The 18,176-nt window shown below is 43.5% G+C and overlaps 1 protein-coding gene across 1 annotated transcript; it reads left to right on the plus strand.

The window, feature by feature from the left end:
• Nucleotides 1-591: 591 nt before the first annotated feature.
• Nucleotides 592-17,597, plus strand: nlk1 (nemo-like kinase, type 1). Its single transcript, XM_038708304.1, has 12 exons — nt 592-1,316; nt 2,258-2,683; nt 3,414-3,543; nt 3,641-3,696; nt 4,069-4,175; nt 5,571-5,656; nt 5,849-6,058; nt 8,449-8,550; nt 11,053-11,139; nt 11,250-11,448; nt 11,545-11,638; nt 12,314-17,597. The coding sequence occupies exons 2-12, from the start codon at nt 2,376-2,378 to the stop codon at nt 12,360-12,362; spliced, it is 1,428 nt and encodes a 475-aa protein (XP_038564232.1). The 5' UTR covers nt 592-1,316; nt 2,258-2,375; the 3' UTR covers nt 12,363-17,597.
• The last annotated feature ends 579 nt before the right edge of the window (nt 17,598-18,176 follow it).

An 18,176-nucleotide genomic window follows, 5' to 3' on the forward strand; every position in this document is an offset into this window, starting at 1 on the left:
CCCTGAACTGACACAAATGATACCACGGACCCCCATTTGATTAGATTTTTGCTTTTAGATGTTCCCATGAAACCCATGACCCCAAATCTCATACATTATGTCATTGTGTTACTTATGGATGGAATTATAATGAAAATAAATTATTCCCCTTTTTGCTAGGGACCCCCTGGAACCTCCTAATGGACCCCTGGGGGTCCCCGAACCCCACTTTGAGAACATTAGCACTAATCAAAAGTATCTGTAGGCAGAAGTTGGCCAAATAAGTGTAACCCAGAGACATTTATTATTATTATACCAACATTAAACTTTTTATTTAACGTTATAATATTGTACTAATACACTAATTTAAACTAGTTCCTCCTCCAGGTGGACAGACCCAGATGCCATTGTTCTGTTTTACTAAAATGATGGCTTTAATATAAATTATGTGGTAATCTAACCTATTAAAAGGCATTAAAATGCATGTGTGAAGTCAAGTTCAAATGTTCTTCCTGGGGTGTCGCGTGATTGCGGATTATGCACACTTTTTTCCTGCGGTAGCCACTAAAGCTAAGCTACGTTAGCATTGTTTACAGCAGGATGAGAAGCCTCAACCCTCCCCCACCCGGCTTCACCAGCTCCTCCTCCTCCTCGGCGAGCTAGCCAGTTAGCGGTAGCTGTAAAAAAGCGACTCCAAACCCACCTGGTTGTCAAACAACACGGAGGGGGCCTCCCTGGATGAGACTAATCCATCCAGAACCACAAGAAACCGCCTTAATGGGACGCGTGTTGCGCGGATATTACGACGCCATGGCCAGTCAGAAGCTAGCTGCTCGGCTACATCACAGAGCTAGCTAACAACCCGGGGCTAGCTCCAGCGACGAACATCTTAACTCGACATTTCCTTCACTGTTTTAACGTTTGTTTTCGTGCCATGACAAGTCTGATTTGACCGAGCTTTGTTTGTACGCTTGACAAATTAAGTTATCCGAGGAATACTTTCTTTCTAAAATATGTAGGTCACCGTACCGGAGCAGTTACAGTTATGTGGGTCATCAGTGGGTTAACGTTAACCTACTAGCTTGAACAGCTGGTTAGCACGGAAAGCTAGCTGGTCGCCCGACGGCAAAAAAAAAAAGGATTTGCCTTCTCAGTCCGTCCGGCAATTACGTTAATGCACCAGCTTGTGTTAAGTTAGAATTACTCTGCAGCTTGCGTGGCCCGGGGTTAGCATCGCGTTTAACCTTTTTAATTTGTTCATGTTTTGGGAATCGTCGCTGACCGTCGTTAGCTAAGTTAGCTGGACGCTGCTAGCTAAGTTAACTTCACTAAACCAGGTAAGAGCAGCTCCCGGATTAATTACAGTGTGTGAATCAAGTGATCGATAGCTGTCAACGCCACATCCAGGGGCTTGTTTCATCATTATATGTGCTTTAAACAATAGGCTTATGACTTTTTTTTGTTTTTTAAATTTGTTTTTCTTATTAGCTCGGTTGCTAAACTAGCTTCGGTCTGGCTGCAGCCGCCTTGGCTTTGCCTTCTTCATCTTGGTATCGATCTCTCTTGTTTACATCGTCAGCGATCACAATCAATCATCTTTATTGCCAAGGAATATATTACACGTACGACGAATTTGCTGTGGTGATAATGTGCGAGAGGTAGACGTAAACATTCAGGTGACAATAAATAAATGTAGTAATAATAGTACATTTTATTTCTATATCTTCATAAAAATATGTAACTGACTGTAAGACTGGAAATTTGCAGCATGTTGCACATTAAGATAGAATATAATATAATTATCAGAATCAGAAGGAGCTTTATTGCCAAGTAGTGGAATTTGCTGTGGTGATGAGGTACAACACGTAGACAAACATACAGTCGACATAAATAAATGTAGAAATATATAAATATGGAATAGAAGAACAATGTTGCAGATATATACATGTGCATTATTCTGGGTCTGTGCCGTGCAGAAGTAACTCAAAAGAAGGGAATATTGTGTACATATAAATATATAAACTTACAGCATAAAAATATACAACAACTAAGATCAACAATAAATATGTGCCAGGTCTGTACCCGACACCAGATGAAACAGTATTTCCATGTGCAGAGACATTTGTATCATTTGCATTATGTGCATTACTCTAGGTTTGTGTTGTGCAGACATTACAGGGGAGAGGATTTGTATTTATATAAATATATAAATTGACCGTGATATGCAAAATATGATATTATTGGAGAATAATCATGTCTGTCCCCTGTATGCACACAGGTAATCTAGCGGACCATGCTGAGTGAGGAGCTGTGTTTCCCCCGAGCCTAGTAGCCGGGCAGCAGCAGCATCTTGGTGCACACACAGTTGGCTGATTCGGGGTTTTGGTGAGAGGAGAATGGCGTTTCACGGCACGGGCCGGCAGACCGTCTGTGGAGACTTGTTTCCGGGCTCCGAGCTGGGCCACAAGTATTTCTGTGTCAACTCCTCCTGCGGGGCCCCCTCCACGGGCCTCAGCGCCACGCCGTGCCTGACCGGACCCACTGCCCCGGCTGGGACCCCTCGTCACCCCACAGCCCTCGGAGGGAGCACCGGCGGCGGAGCGGCGGTGCCTCAGCCCTACAGCAACCCGGCCAGCGAGGTGCCCAGCCCCGCAGAGATGGAGCCAGACCGCCCCATCGGTTATGGCGCATTTGGTGTTGTCTGGTAAACGCTCATTATTAATCAGGACTAACAGTGTGGGGATTGGCTCCCCCTGCGACCCCTGTACGCAGGATAAGCAGTTGACGATGGATGGAAACAAAAAGGACAATTTACGTGTTTATTTTTACATGTAGACTGCATCAGACCGTGTCTTTTTAATTTTCACGAATCTTAAATAATGTTTTAAAGAAACTTCAGCCTCTCTGGGACAGTCTGGTCCAGATTTGACAGCTCTAGGCTTAGTGGTTTTCATCCGGACCCAAGTTTCCCTTAACTTTACCCCTAACTGCTGAATCAGAAGCTAACTTCAGCGTCATGATGATGAGGCAAAATAATTTACTTCCTATGATCGCCAGCAATGGAAAGTATGTGATTTGTAGAAAATGGGCTAAAACCTACAAGAACAGGTTAAAGATTTTAATTTCTACATTTTAGGGGCAATTAAATAATAATCTTTCTTTCAAAATGTTTGTTTTGCCTGACAAACAGCCCAAGTCCCAAAAAATATAAATTTTACTATCATATAAAACAAACGTGTAAATCTAGAACCTGCAAACATTATGCATTTGTGCAAAATAAAATGCCTCAAACGAGTAATTGATTATCAAAACGACTTCTGTGGAAATAGTTTATTTTCTGCCGCTTGAATGTCCCGCCCTGCTAAACCAACTCTCACAGGAAAACTGCTTTTCTTGCTTGTGTCTAAATATCGGGTTCTCGATTTTTCTGTCAGGTCGGTCACAGATCCACGTGATGGTCGCAAGGTGGCTTTGAAGAAGATGCCCAATGTCTTCCAGAACCTGGTCTCCTGTAAGAGGGTCTTCAGAGAGCTGAGGATGCTGTGCTTCTTCAAACACGACAATGTAATGACCAGATGAAGGAGGGGAATAGACGGGGGATCAGAGATGTTGCACAGATGAGGAGGGGGACTAACTGCTGTCTGTTTTTGTGTCCGATCAGGTTTTGTCAGCTCTGGACATTTTGCAGCCTCCACAAATCGACTGCTTCGAGGAAATGTATCCTTCTTTTTTTTTTTTTATATTCTCATCATATAGACAGAACCCACTGCCATTTCCAGCACACCTTATCACATCTACTTCCTCACACCTTCTGTCCCAGTTTCTCTTCTTTTAATTGCCCCTATCATGTCCTCCTTTTTTTTCATTCACTTAATTTAGCTTCTCGCCTCTGGTCTAAATGCAGCGCATCGCTGCAGATCGGCCATCAGTGAATATTTTAATATGAGCTGTTAACACGATGCTCCTTTTTGTTTTTATTGACACTTGTTCAACAAGCGAAAAGGAGACCTGTGCTCAGAGATGCAGCGTGTTCGCGTAGGCGGGGGTCAGTGCGTGTTTTGTTTTCCTTGACAGCCAACCGCCCCGCAGCTACGTGATAACAGAGCTGATGCAGAGCGACCTCCACAAAGTGATCGTGTCTCCTCAGCCTCTCACCACCGACCACATCAAGGTCTTCCTCTATCAGATCCTCCGAGGTGAGAGTCGGCGTCAGTTCAGCAGGAGTGGAGTATTTGCAAAGCTCTAATAGTAATTTATGTTGCAGAGATGCACAATGTGATAGTTATTAAAACATGTTTGTGTGTAGGGCTGCAAATAATGCCTATTTTCAGTACAGATTACTCTGTTGATCCATTTCCTGATCAGTTTTTTGGTCTTAAAATGTCAGAAAATACAGAAGAATGCTCATCACATTTTTTCAAAGGGGCCTCTTCAGATAGCTGCAGAGCTGCAGTCTCTATTCATTGAACTTGCACTGTAAATTTCCAGCTAAACTGAGGCTTTTTGAAGTACCAAATAATTTAATTAACTTTATCGAATTGTAGTGAGCGATATTCCAGATAAGGATTCATCTAGTGGGCAGTGCGTGCTGCTAGGTTCATTCTGAGCGTTGCATCAGAAATCTTTTTAAAAATGATGATTTCTTCTATCTTTCTAAAGTCGTACATTAATCCCTCAAACTGAAGTGTGTCCTCTGTGCAGTTATTGGCATTGACAGAATCAATTTTCACACTTATATTATGAGCACAGGACTTTAAATAGTCCGTTTAGGGACAGGGTCTCATAGTTTGGCAACAAACCAGTTTTTTCAGTCCCCGCACCGAAACCTGGGCTTTGGATATCAGCTGACGTCGAGTAGTGAGCCGACACCGGTGTAAAATGAATAAGCTTTATTCTTCTCTGTGAGGACGAGACTGGGATTGTTTAGTAAAACAAAATGCTGTGTTTGCTCTCCTAGCGAAATGTTTGGGTCTCCTGACGCACTGCTAACGCATTGAGTATTACGCGTGTAATGTAATTGAATTCATTGGCCCCCTGAGTCGGTGTCTGATCGGTGCATCTTGAGTCTCAAACCTCCAGAACACTTAACCACCATGTTTATAATTTAGTGTCAAATCCAGCCTGCAAATATGTTTTTATTGTTTTTTTTATTGTTTTCACCAGACATTTTCACTTTCACTTGGACATTAACGGCTGTGTGATGTGTTATTTTGAGGGGACCACAAATTTACAGTTATACAAGCTGCACACTCACTACTTTATAGCAAAGAGTCATTTCTTCAGTGTTGAAACGTGAAAAGATCTAATCAGATATTTAGAAAAATGTGACTTACTGTATTTTACATTTAAAAAGCTGCTTGTTACTGTAAAACCTACAAGACAAACACTTGACCAGCAGCGTTCTGATTTACCACAGCGTACCTGACACCAGAATGTCTCGAGGAGGACAGAGTTTAAAGAGCAGTGGATAGTTTAATATTGCAGCTTCCTCTTCTTATCTAAATACAGTCTCAAGCCTCAGATCTCTGAGCACCTCCAGGTCGTTAAACTTTGAGGGTAAAACCAATAAAGTGATTGTTGTTTTGTTGCAGGTTTGAAGTACCTGCACTCTGCTGGGATCCTTCACAGGGACATCAAACCTGGAAACCTGCTGGTCAACAGCAACTGCCTGCTGAAGGTAAACCTCAGATTTGTCTGTTTGCTTTTTTTATTTTATTTTTTAAGCGAGAGGGGAGAACCGATGAAATATGCTACTAGAAATAGAAACCGACCCCACGTCTCCATCTAAAATCGGACGTCCCCTGCAACAACGATCACTTTGTTGCAGAACCGTGGGTTTGACCCTAACCGAATCTCGTCTCCGGTTTAGATTTGTGATTTCGGCTTGGCGCGGGTGGAGGAGCCCGACCCGTCCCGTCACATGACCCAGGAGGTGGTGACGCAGTACTACAGGGCGCCGGAGGTGCTCATGGGCTGCCGACACTACGGCTCGGCCATCGACGTCTGGTCAGTGGGCTGCATCTTCGCGGAGCTGCTGGGCCGACGCATCCTCTTCCAGGCTCAGAGCCCTATTCAGCAGGTGAGTCCGCGTTGTACCAGGTCCTGGAAAACAGGTCCTGGAACACCTGTAGAGGTTTTGTTTTTTTTAGGTGTTTTTTAAACATTCAACTCAGGGTGTTATTAAGGAGACACTCAGCTTCTCCTGCTTCTTCTAACATCACCAGAAACTGTGGTGACACGTCGTAACACAGCTGGTTATTCACAGTGTGATTGTGTTGTATGACCTGGATACCAATAAGATACTTAAGTGTTCGTACTGCCACTTAATGTAGGTACAGAGGAAGAAAACAAGACTATGGGGAACAAGGGAGGGAAGGGAGATGCTGCAGGAGAGGATTGCTTCATAGGTTGTGCCGAATGTGTTTTCCACAGCTGTGTCCTGTTTGATAATCACCTGCTTGGACGTGTGTTTGACCAAACAGTCACAATGTTGTTTAACTAACTTGCCAGTTTTCCTGCCTTCCACATGTTTCTAGCCGCAACAAATGATCAGTTATATTGATCGATCCCTTGCTGATTATTTTGGTAAATCAGTTCTATAAAATGTCAGAAAATAAATTGTATTCATGTTCAGTTTCCTCAGTCATCACATTTAAACGACCACAACCAGAGAATATTTGGCTTTTTGCTTAATAAATTGGTTGTCAGTCGACGAAGCGATGAGGATTAATGAGTGAGGTCATCACCTCCTCCATCCAATCATAAGTTAGTATTTTCCTTGCCCACGGTATGTGCAGTGTTTCCTCTATATGCATTCAGCAGCGGCGCACCGCACTCAATGCTCGGCTCGCTTCCTCTCCTCGTTCTATGCTGAACATACGTGACCGATGGTGTTAGAAGAGCAGCAGCGTAACTCTGAATCGGGAGGTGCGTAGCGAGTGTTTGACTGTCCGAGCGGCAGAAAGTGACGGTGAACGCGAGCGGAGGAAAATATTCTGGCAGTAAATGTACGGCGTCTGTTACAGCGTGTCAGCTTCTCAAGACCAAGAAGAGTCTGTTGTTTCCCACCTGCTGGGAAAGTGAAGCCGGTTAGCGCTAAGTTAGCTAATATCTCCCCTTCAGACTGCAGCTGAGCAGCTTCTACAGCAGCTACACAGCTGCTATGTAACTGAACATTTGTTCAATTTATAGAAAGTAACTGGAAGCTTCTTTTATTACTGCCTACTTGTCCAATGTTGAGAACATCAGGTACAAACTTAGACTAAACTGACGCAGCCTGCAGCTCCGTCCTGTACAGACTGATTCAATTATTTTTCAGTCTGAAAAAGTGGTTGTTAGGAAAAGAGAGGACGGAGGTGACCAGAGGAGCTGAGGTCAGTAAAGCTAATTAGTGCAAACTCGTCCTTGTAAGCCGATGAGGAGACGTTTCTTTTTTAGATTTTAATGTGCAAATAAAATGCACCTCAGAAAGGAGGAGGTTTCTCATGTTGCCTGTTTTTTATATTAATGTCTGCAGATAAATGTGAGAAGCTGTAAAATGAAGACCCAAAAGGCAAACATGAACAGTCGTATCTATAATAATGCCCAAAACATGCTGTGCTATCAGTGTAACTTTCTCCAGATCTAAAGGTTGTCGTTCCTCCAGCAGACTGATCTTTGGCTGTTGTTCATTTATTATCAGCAGATAATAAACCTAAAATAAAAAATAACGGCCCAATATGATGTGAAATTACATATTTTTCATTGGAAAACATAAAATTTTCCACCCACACACCATAACATTCATGTAAAGCTCACATTAAACTGGGTAAACACTGCAGTTTTAAGCTGTTCCAATGTGCAGCGCATGCTCGCGGACACGAGTAATATTCCTAGGGGGACACACTGAAGTTTGTTTTGTGAAGTGTGACTATTTTTTTTGGCGGAACCACCTTTTGCTTGGTCTCACAAATGCCACGAGATCAGTCATTGATCTCAGCTTACAGTAAGCTCACGCACGTGATGTGTTATTTTGAGGGGAAAGCAAATTTACACTGTTATACAAACTGCACACTCACTACTTTACACTGGAGCAAAGAGTCATTTCTTCAGTGTCGTCACATGAAAAGATATAATCAGGTATTTACAGACATGTGAGGGGGGGCACTCACTTTTGTGAGATACTGTATAACTGAGCCTTTAGTAGTATCAGCACATGTGCAGACACAAGCACCATCACGAGTTGACAGACAGCTGATCCAGCTGCGATCAGCTGCTGCCGTCATCACAAACGGTCGTGCTTCTCGTGACGCTTCAGAGGAAACGACGACTCACTTCTCTAGAGACGTGTTTCCTCGTTTCCTCGCTTAGTTTATGGCAAGATTAAGAGAAACTGTGGGTCACCTCACGAGACAAATCCAGTGTCGTTTTTAGAACATCAGAGCTCTGTCTTTAACACACTGCATGTCGTCCCTCCCTGTTCTGTTGCAGCTGGATCTGATCACAGACCTGCTGGGAACGCCTCCTCTGTCGGCCCTGGCGTCGGCCTGCGAAGGAGCCAGAGCCCACATCCTGAGGGGGCCGCACAAACCGGTACGTGACTGTGTGGTGTGCTCGCACTGAATCCACCGCCAACACTACCAACAAAAATACTTCTGTACCTAAACCCTCCTCAGAGGAGACACAGAAACAGACCAGCTGAGTACAGACGCCAGCCTGCAGAGACTACTTTGAGTACTAATGAACATTAATTAGCTACAGTTTGTTATGTGGTCATTTAACCTGGCTATAGAGGCGCCTTCTAATGTTAGCTGAATGTTTTTTACATTTTGCTGCAGAAACTAAAAGGTTAGATAAGAGCAGCGATGGACCAAGTTCACAAATCCTGTACTTGAGTCAAAGTACAGATATTAACCTCTTCCTGTAAAATTCATGCAAAACGCCTATTCAAGTTATATCCAAAGTAAATTGAATGTAGTTCTTGAACCATTTGTAGTATCTGCCTGTTTTGGGCTTCTCTGAAAGATAACGCTCTGGAGTGTCTAACCCAAAAGTCAGAATGATTGTAAGTTTAAACACACTAAAATTAATATTTTTCATTTCCGCTTGAAAATGCTTGTTAACAAATGCATGCAGACAACTATAGCTGGAAAACACTGTAGGGCCACAGGATGAAGCCTTACCTAGTCCTAGTTTAAATTTCATACCAATACCATGAAAAAGGATTATTTTACACAGGTTTTTCTGAGTGTATGTCTTAGTGTATTTGTTCTCAAACGGCACTGCCCCTTGGCGGCGGGCGGCTGCAGCGCTCTGTGTGAGCCGGCAGCTCGACGCAGACGTGTGTTTTTGCTGGTAGATCATGAACTTCCACGAAATAATAGGGGCCGTCCCTTCCTTACAGCGCAGGGCTATTGGGTCTGGGGATTTACTGATGGAAAAATGTGTTTTGGATTAAATGTTTTTACTGGATTAGATCGTCTGGACCTTTGACAACGTAACAGACTGTTTTTCTTGGAATATAATCGATCGGTGGATTAAGAGAGTCGCCTCAATTTTGCTTTCAAACGGTGGATCACATGAGGCTGAAGTTAACACAGCAGCTGTGTGCACGTACCGAAAGCTGCTGCCGTTGCAATGTTAAGACGTTAATCGATTTTCAATATTCTTAATAGGGGCCCAAAGTGACACCTTCACAGTGCTTTACTTTATCAAACCAACAGCACAAAGCTAAACTTGATCACAAATAAATTAACATTATTGAAAGGAAAAGCAGTGAAGCTTCACATTTGTGAGCCGTTCAATGTTTCCACATAATTGTTTTAAACCATCAAAGTTGTTGGCAGTTAATTCCAGTGTTGATCTAATGATCACGTCAGCTGTACTTATATTAAATGTTGGAGTTTAATTATTAAACTTTTCATGTTTTTTTTGTGTAAAATAATTTTTATTGGTAATGTTTAACTGAAGCTGTTGGATAGATGAAGTGAAGTAAAAAGTATCCCGTAAAGGAAGCTGCTGTGTTTTTCTGGTTCTCTAACGTCTCCTAGCTCAGCTGTGACCAAAGCTTAAAGCCGCTTTATCGGTTTTTGGCCCCCAGAGGGCAGTACTCGCGCTCGGCGCTGTATCTGCTGCCTTAAGTATGATTTATACTTCTGGGTCAAGTCTACGCACGTAGCCATGCATTTATACTTGTGCGTCGGCGGTAGCGCCACAGCGTCCACTGTGTTGACTGTTGCCAGCCGAGCGGGCTAACTTCCGGTTTAGCGCTCCGCTAACTTGAACGGGGGAAAACTACATGCGGCTGGTGTAGACTTTTCAAATGTTACCGACCGAACGGATCACAGTCTGATAGTGAAACGAGTCATTTCGCTCGGGTTGTGATGCTTAAATATATTGATCCACCGTGTTGCAGCCGCTGGTTTGGCCGCTAGTAAAAGTTACTTCAAAGCCCGGAGCACTTCCTGTCGGCTCGGGGGCATTCCCAACCGACCAATCGCACGGTCCGTGACGCCCCGAAGTGTAGTTCCATTTGAGGAGGTGCACGTCAGGCTACTGCGTAGGCTACGCCGTCGATTTGATGCGGAAGTACAAATCCCACTTTATTCGCTCCTTTATGGATCAGAAAACAGGTGCATTATTAATTATTAACACGTAAAAAAGCTTAGTAGATCTGTAAGGTTGGTGATAATCCTCATTATCTGAACACTAATCTCTCAAAAGCAGGATTAAAGTTTAAATTGTAAATTTTTTATTTACAGGAAATTAAATGTCTGATACCTGACGGTGATTTTTGATCTGATAGCAGTGTTTTTAAATTTAAAATGTATGTACTAAACCGCAAAGCAACACGAGGCCAGAGTTCCTGCGGCCCTGAACACAGTCAGAAACACTTTATGAAATAAACTGATGAAGACGCCGACGCATCAGACTGACGCTCGATCTGCTTAACAAGGTCTTCACCTAAAGTAACAACTGAAAGTGAAAACAAAGGCACTCACTCCCACCTCATACTTCTCTGCCTCTGAGAGCATGTTGTTGGGGTGTGAGGTGTTTTCAGACTGATGACAGCAACTGTTTGTTTGTGGTCCTCAGCCGTCGCTGTCGGTGCTCTACATGCTGTCTGACGGCGCCACCCACGAGGCGGTGCACCTGCTCTGTCGGATGCTGGTCTTCGATCCCGTGAGTCCAAACAAACTAAAGGATTTTGGCTTTTGTTCTATTTGATGTTGTTGTGTTTTGTGCGTTTAGTTTCTCCTGCATCAGGACTCTCTGTGTTTTTTACCTCCCAGGCTAAACGGATCTCCGGCAGCGACGCCCTCTCCCACCCGTACCTGGACGAAGGGCGCCTGCGCTACCACACCTGCATGTGTCAGTGCTGCTACTCTGTTCCCAGCGGGCGAGTTTACACCCGCGACTTCGAGCCGGTCGCCGAGCGGCCGTTCAGCCACAGCTACGAGAACAGTCTGCTGTCGGTGTGGCAGGGAAAAGGTACAAACGCCGGCGTCGCTTCCTGCTGAAACTAAACTGTGTGCGTGTGTGTTTCTAAACCCTGATGGCCGATCTCCTTTTCTGTCCCGACGCCAGAGCTCATCCATCGCTTCATTACGGAGCACCAGCAGGGCAAACGAGTGCCGCTGTGCATCAACCCTCAGAGTGCTGCCTTCAAGACCTTCATCAGGTGAGGAGGAGGAGGAGGAGCTGGAGCTCATTCTGAACTGTTCAGTATCAGACTATTAACTAAAATTACAATCATTCAGAGGAAAAGCAGCAGATCTTCAGGAGAGAGGCTGAAACATCTGATGTTTTACAGGGAAAAATTACTTAAACCGCTCGTTTTCGGTCATGTGATGAATTGATTAATCCGGGGGTTTTCTGAGATTCTGGGACTGTGGGCCTCCCGTCAGATATCATGGGAACAGGCGCCTCCCCGCCCTCCTTCAGGTGGAGGAGTTGACCCCCCCACGGTTGTCACTGTATATTTTGCGCCCTCGCGGTCCTACTCACCGATCAGAGCGGGCACATTTTACAAGAACAAACGAAACTAGAGGAAATCGTGGCATAATGGCGACACGCAGTGTGGATAACGGCTCTCTGCAGGCTAATGTTACACAGCCACATGAAGCATTTCAGAATAAGAGGGTTCTGCCTGATTTTTGCTGACTTTGTAGATTTGTTCGGCTGTCCTTGGTTTTTGTGTTTCTACTATGGTTAAGTAGGCTACATAGTTAAATTGTTTGTTTTTTTGTCTGTTTTTAACTGTTTATTGATTTATATACGATCTTATTTTGAAAATCAACTGGATTCTCTAGTTGTCTGAACCGATGGATGAATGTCTCCGCTCTTCTGTCCTCAGGTCCACGGCATGGCACTCCTCCAAGGTGTCCAGGAAGGAGGAGAGATGAACGCTCCTCCTCTTCCTCCCGAGGAGCGCCAGCAGTTTGTTGAGAGAGGATTTCATCGGCCGTGGCGTCTGAAGACTGAAGCGTTTGGGTCTTTTACTTCTTTTTTGTTCACCTGGCGAGATGCGGAGGGAGGAACCCGCCGCCTCACCTGAGCTCCTCTGGGAAAAACCTCAGTTTCTTTCCCCTCCTACAAATCTGCAAAGTTTCCAGAACATGAAAGCTTAACTTTTGTTTTTTAACGACCCAAACAGCTGATGCTCGAGGCATTTCCGGTGCTGAATTAAAAAAAACAAACCCTGCTGCTGAAGTCTTTTAAGGAGGAATAAGAAAATAACTCGGTACTAGATTGGATTTTCCATCTACGATAGTAGAGACATGATGGTTTTAATCGTCGGGTAGAATTGTTGCTTAGTTTGTTGTTGAAGTCATTCCAGCCCTGTGCAATATGGTTTAATTTTTAAAAAAGCGATAAACACACCACCGGGGTGGGGGCTGAACACACTGAGCGTGCTCGCTTGCCAACTGGATTTTTAGGACTTTTTTTTATTATTTTTTTTGACCACGTACCCAAACATGACGACGTAACGCGCCACACAACACGACACAGTTAACCGCCAAGCACCTCCGAGCGTTTCCTCCTTTTGAACTGCGTTTTAACACTCACTGTGTTTACGTCTGCGCGGCGTCTTTGCGCCTCAACGCGGCGACAATAATGCAATCTGACAGATGTAGCAGGTTTTAACCACCGCTTCCCCCACGCTGTTTCTCCACACACACACACACACACACACACACACACACACACACACACACACTTTGCGTTGTTGTTGTTGTTGTTGTTGTTGTTGTTGTTTTTAAGCGCGGCTTCTTTTCCTCAGTTGGTCCTGGATCAGCGCTGTTTGCTACACTCGGGCAGGAGAGAATAAGACTTTAATCAGGACACGAAGCCGAACGAAGCAGGAATTCATTCCCCACAGTTGTTTTATTAAAGTCTGACGTTAGCGGACTGTGAATTTTATTTTGAAGATTGTGACAGGAAGTTTTTTTTTTTTTACTTCCTCTTCCCAGCTCAACGTTTTGTTTTTTTTTGTTGTTGTTGTTGTCCTGCCGACCTCCTCGACGTTTGGTCCCACCACCAGGGGAGGGGGGAGAGAGAGAGAGAGAGAGGAAGCGATGGTGTTTTTTATTTCTTAATTTATTGAGTGTTTGTTGAAGAGTGCGTGTCTCCCCCTGCACGTCTGTGGCAGTCCTGGTTACCTCAAACCCTGGAAAGAAAACAAACAAAGTGAAAACTGAAATGTGCGCGTCTGTGCTCTGAAACCCTCCCGTCACAACGTTCCCGTCATTCCTCCAGATTCCTTTACCTCGCGCTCACTCCTCGTCTCTCTCCTTCAGAATCGGTGTCTGCTTTAGAGAGAAGGATGTTGTCGGTGAAATGCTGCTGTTTTTCCTGTTTTTGTTTCTTCTCTTTTGTTGTTGTTGTTGTTGTTGTTGTTGTTTTTAGTTCCTGTCATAGACTATGAATTGTACAGAGCCACACAAGAAGGCACCAGTATTGATCCTGGTTTGGATTATCAGGACTGAACGCAGCGAGTTAACGGCGTCCCATTTGGACGCTGCAAGAAGTCGGACATTTAAGAAGAAGAACTCTGTCGTGATGTGAATATTATCTGAAGAGATTTCAAACTGATGGACGATGTCGTGGAGCCGTTTTTAAATGTCCGACACACAGTGAGGCCACAGGTGTAACTGGGTGTTGCGGTGAAAGTGAGCGTACTGGTGGTTTCTGCCTGTTAACTTCCTCCAGTTTACAAAATAACCTGCTGTTTGGTTTCAGTTCACTTCCTGCTGATAATCCACCACAGTCAACCTGGGCTGCAGCTGAACGAGATTTCTTAGGTCTACAAAATATAAATAAATAGAAACCTGATGCTCGGTTTACTACAAGAAAATATTCAGATTTAAAAAGCTGTTACTGTTTTTAAACACACATGTTGGGGTTGAAATGACTTTTAAGTACAGAAAGTTTCTGAACCGACTGCAAAGTGTTCCTTCCTGTCAAAATGGCGTCCACACAAAGTGCTTCTTGTTGCCAGGTTTCTGACAACATCATGGAAAGCATCACCCTACGAGGGACTCCGGGTGACCCCCTTTGTTTTTAACAGAAAACTGAAGTCCCGCTCTGAAATCTCGTGAGAGAGTGAGTGAGCTGTTGGAGGAAGACGCCGTCGGTGGAAATGAGAGCCGGAGCTGGGCAACAAAAGGCTGTTTCTGCGGACGCCGTTTTGACAGGAAGGAATACGTTGCTGCTGGTTCAGCTGCCGGCTGAAGCGTCTGCTGCACGGAGGCAAAACTTTCTGTACCTACGAGTCATTTCAACAAACACGCTTGTAAAAAATATGGCCCAGGTTTAAAAATACTGAAGGAATAATAAGAAGAATTTTTTGTTAATCAACTAATTGTTTCAGCTTCTGTTATTCTCTTTATGACCTGATGCCACGTAGGCCCCTAAACTGCTGGAACTGGACTCCATTCAAAGATGCTCTGAGCTTTTGCAAACTGATTTGTCTAATATGGAAATCGTGGCCCGGATTGTAATTTGCCTTTTAAAGCTGTGTCGTCAGAAAGTCTGTGTAGCTCTGTGTTCTCCAAACGTTCGCCCAACAGACGCTTAAAGAAATGAAATCATGCAGAACAAAATTCTGACCGTGTGTTTTTTAAAGCTGCAGCCACGACACAAACACCTGCATCATGTAAATGAACTGAAACTGAAAGGAAGGTGAAACATGTGAAACCGCCAGTATGACCCTCCGGTTCCCCCCGAGACGCTCGGCCCTCTTTCACTGCAGGAACTTTTCCTTTTTTTTGTGTTTTTTAGGATCTCAGGAACTTTTACGATGAGGGTCAACTTGTGCCAACAGCGCCGGACGCTCTGCAGAGCCACCTCAGCATTCAAACATCACAACAGTTTGTCTCGTCACGTGTCAAAACGACGTCTCTCGCCCGCTCCGTTTTGCTTTTTAAACCTTCATGACGACACGTTGCAGGAACCTCCCTCGGTTCCCGTGGCTCCTCAGTTCCTGGATCATGTGTTTTTGAAAGGTCGAGAAGCTGTGGTCAAAATGTTTTCAGATGATTTTGCTTTTTTCTTGTACACGCCCTGAACCTCCAGCAGGCGCGGCGGCCCCCCGAGCCTCCGTTGGCCCTGAGCGTCCTCGTTGATCCCTCACAGCTTCCTGATTCTGACTCCCTGAAACCTCAGCTGCTCCTCTACAGGATCACACAGCGAGTCTCTGCGAGCGGCGCCCAGGCTGCCCGAGCGACCACACTTGTATATCTGCATGTGTATATTTATGGAGAGCTTTTTTGGGTTTGAATGCTGTGCAATGGTTGAGTTTGTCGACGACAGACGTACATTTTGTGGTAATTTTTTTTATTTTTATTTGATTCATCTTTAGGAAGTGATTTTTATTAGTTTTTGTTTGTTGTGATCTGATTATTAGAGTTTTAGGAAGCCAAAAGTCGGGAGAGCGGTTTGAGAGTTGTTCTCTGGAGAGGGACAAGAAACAACAGCGAGCTTCTGCACGCGCTCAGCTCTGATTGGTTCAGTTAGGTTAGCAGCATGACACAAACGTATCGGTGTGAAGTTATTGGTGCAATTTGTGTCTTCAAATTACAACTTTAGTTTCTCATATTGCTGAATGGCTTCCCTTAAATTAACCTTAATGATATTCCCTAACGACCCACACTGTGGATCTACAGTTTTAATTTAGTGCAAACGTCACAGGATGAATTTCGCGTTTATATAATATAAAAATTAGGACGTGCAATTCTTTTGATTGATCGTCCATCCGTTAAAAACCTTGTCACGTCTCCTAGAAATTATCTTTGTGCTCTGCTGGTTGTTTTGAGGGGAAACAAAGTTGTTTCACAGTCTTGTTTGTTTTCCCGTAGAGAAGTCTGTGGTTAAAATTTAGGCAACAAATGCACTGTGCTGGAGGTCCCAGGGGACAAAGTCCTTTTGACTTCTTCACTTCACACGGCGTCGAACAAAACCGGCGAAATAACGAAGTCGGTGAACATTTCTCAGAAAAGTTATTCATGTCGTCATCTTACATAAACGACCGAACCGCCGTATAGGTCGATGATGCAGCAGCTTATTACGTTACATTAAATATAAAAGTTTATAATGAGCTCTAATGGCAGAAGAAGTCAGGTGACGAAGTCTAAAGAGTTTAAGTAATATACTTATTTTAACCCAAACCACCATCTTCTCCTCAATCTAACCCGGTGGTTTTGTTGCCTTAACATGACAAAACTACCACCGTTTCCACAAGTTAACCACGCGTTAAACGTCACCTGACTTATGTAACGTAACGAAGGTCCCGTGCGGCTGACGCTCAATACGCCCCTGCAGGTGGTTTTGGGAAACGGTCGCGTGTGCCGTCGTGCTTTCCATCGTATGTAAATGTTGTTTCGGGACACTTCGACCTATGTGGTCGTTTTAGGCGGTGAGGACGAGCTGAAAGTTTCTCTGAAACGTGGCAAATAATGAAAAATGCCAGTTGAGGTTTCCCAAAGTCACATCTGACTTTAGTTTCCCGCCACCAACAGATGATTCAGTTTAATATCACGATTAAAAGATAAAAAAAAAAAACAATAAAGCGAATTAACTTCTTTGCTAACTGCTTTAACGCTGTACGAAAATAAGTAAATTGAAGCTAATTCACACGTTCAGCAGAGAAATTAGAAATTTAAGGGAACAATTGTTAATTTGAAGCTCAAATTCACCAATTAAGGGAACAATGAATCCAAACTCTCCCCTCTTGGCCTTTTTCTTTTCTTTCTGTTCTGTTGTTGTGTTGGTAGAGATCCTTCCAGGCGAGGAGTAGGTGTTAAACTCGATGGGCCTGCGTTTGGTCTTTCCCCTCCCTGCGCACTGTTCAGAGATCAGCTGACGAGTGCGTTTCCGGTCTCTGTGTTCGGACGTCGAAGCGGACGGCTGGTCATCTTTAGACATTAGACTCGTTTTTCTTCTATGAAAAGAAACTTGATGTTTTTATTATTCTAAATATGAAACTGATGTTTTAAACATGTTTTGTCTTCGTTTTAGCAAAACGTTTTTGTTTGTTATTTTTGACTTGTGTTCCCAACAAATACTTGAATTTCTTAAAAAAAAAAATGTTTAGAGTTAAAATAGTGAATGATGAATAAATAAATGGACACTGGATAATATTCCTCTGCCGTGTCACTTCTTTTCATTTACATTTCTTAACATCGGTGTTCTGACTTTGCGAAATGATGTTTGATAGAACGACGTGGGTGTAAATAAATCTTCAAAAGTTCAAAAAAGATTTGTGGTTGTAGATAAAAATGGTGTAAAAACAAAGCCGACACCGAACTCGAAGTTTTGTGAGTAATCTGCATCCACAGGCTTTGAAATGGTTTCTGAACATAATTTCAGCTTCAAATCTTCTTCATCCTCATCATGAGCTCATATAAACCTCATTTCCTGCAGCTTAAAGATTCACTTTTAAAGTTTATGGTGTCAGTAAATCACTAAAGTTTAAACAAAAGCGATTTCACTTGTCATTTAAAAAAGAATTGGTAGCTGAATAAATCAAAGAAATCTAAAAATATGCCAAATAAAAATAAGTCCAGCTAGGTGATTTCATGACGACACAGTTGAAAAATCTACCAGTAAAATAAAGACCCTCAAAATTTTGATTAAAATTTGTGTTTCATGAAAAGAACTATGTAACTTAATGAGTACCTGATGTATAACATGTTTATTTATTAGTTTTGTTACTTGCT

The sequence above is a fragment of the Micropterus salmoides genome, unplaced genomic scaffold (genome assembly GCF_014851395.1).
Source record: "Micropterus salmoides isolate LMB-PRFRI ecotype aquatic unplaced genomic scaffold, ASM1485139v1 Ms_hic_scaffold_10, whole genome shotgun sequence".
In the NCBI taxonomy this organism is placed as follows: domain Eukaryota; kingdom Metazoa; phylum Chordata; class Actinopteri; order Centrarchiformes; family Centrarchidae; genus Micropterus; species Micropterus salmoides.

What these genes read in the sequence shown, in the direction of transcription:
- nlk1 (XM_038708304.1), top strand. Translation starts at nt 2,376, where the DNA reads ATGGCGTTTCACGGCACGGGCCGGCAGACCGTCTGTGGAGACTTGTTT. An exon ending in GGCGCATTTGGTGTTGTCTG is followed by an intron (nt 2,684 to 3,413) that starts GTAAACGCTCAT and finishes TTTTTCTGTCAG; the next exon opens with GTCGGTCACAGATCCACGTG. An exon ending in ATCGACTGCTTCGAGGAAAT is followed by an intron (nt 3,697 to 4,068) that starts GTATCCTTCTTT and finishes ACCGCCCCGCAG; the next exon opens with CTACGTGATAACAGAGCTGA.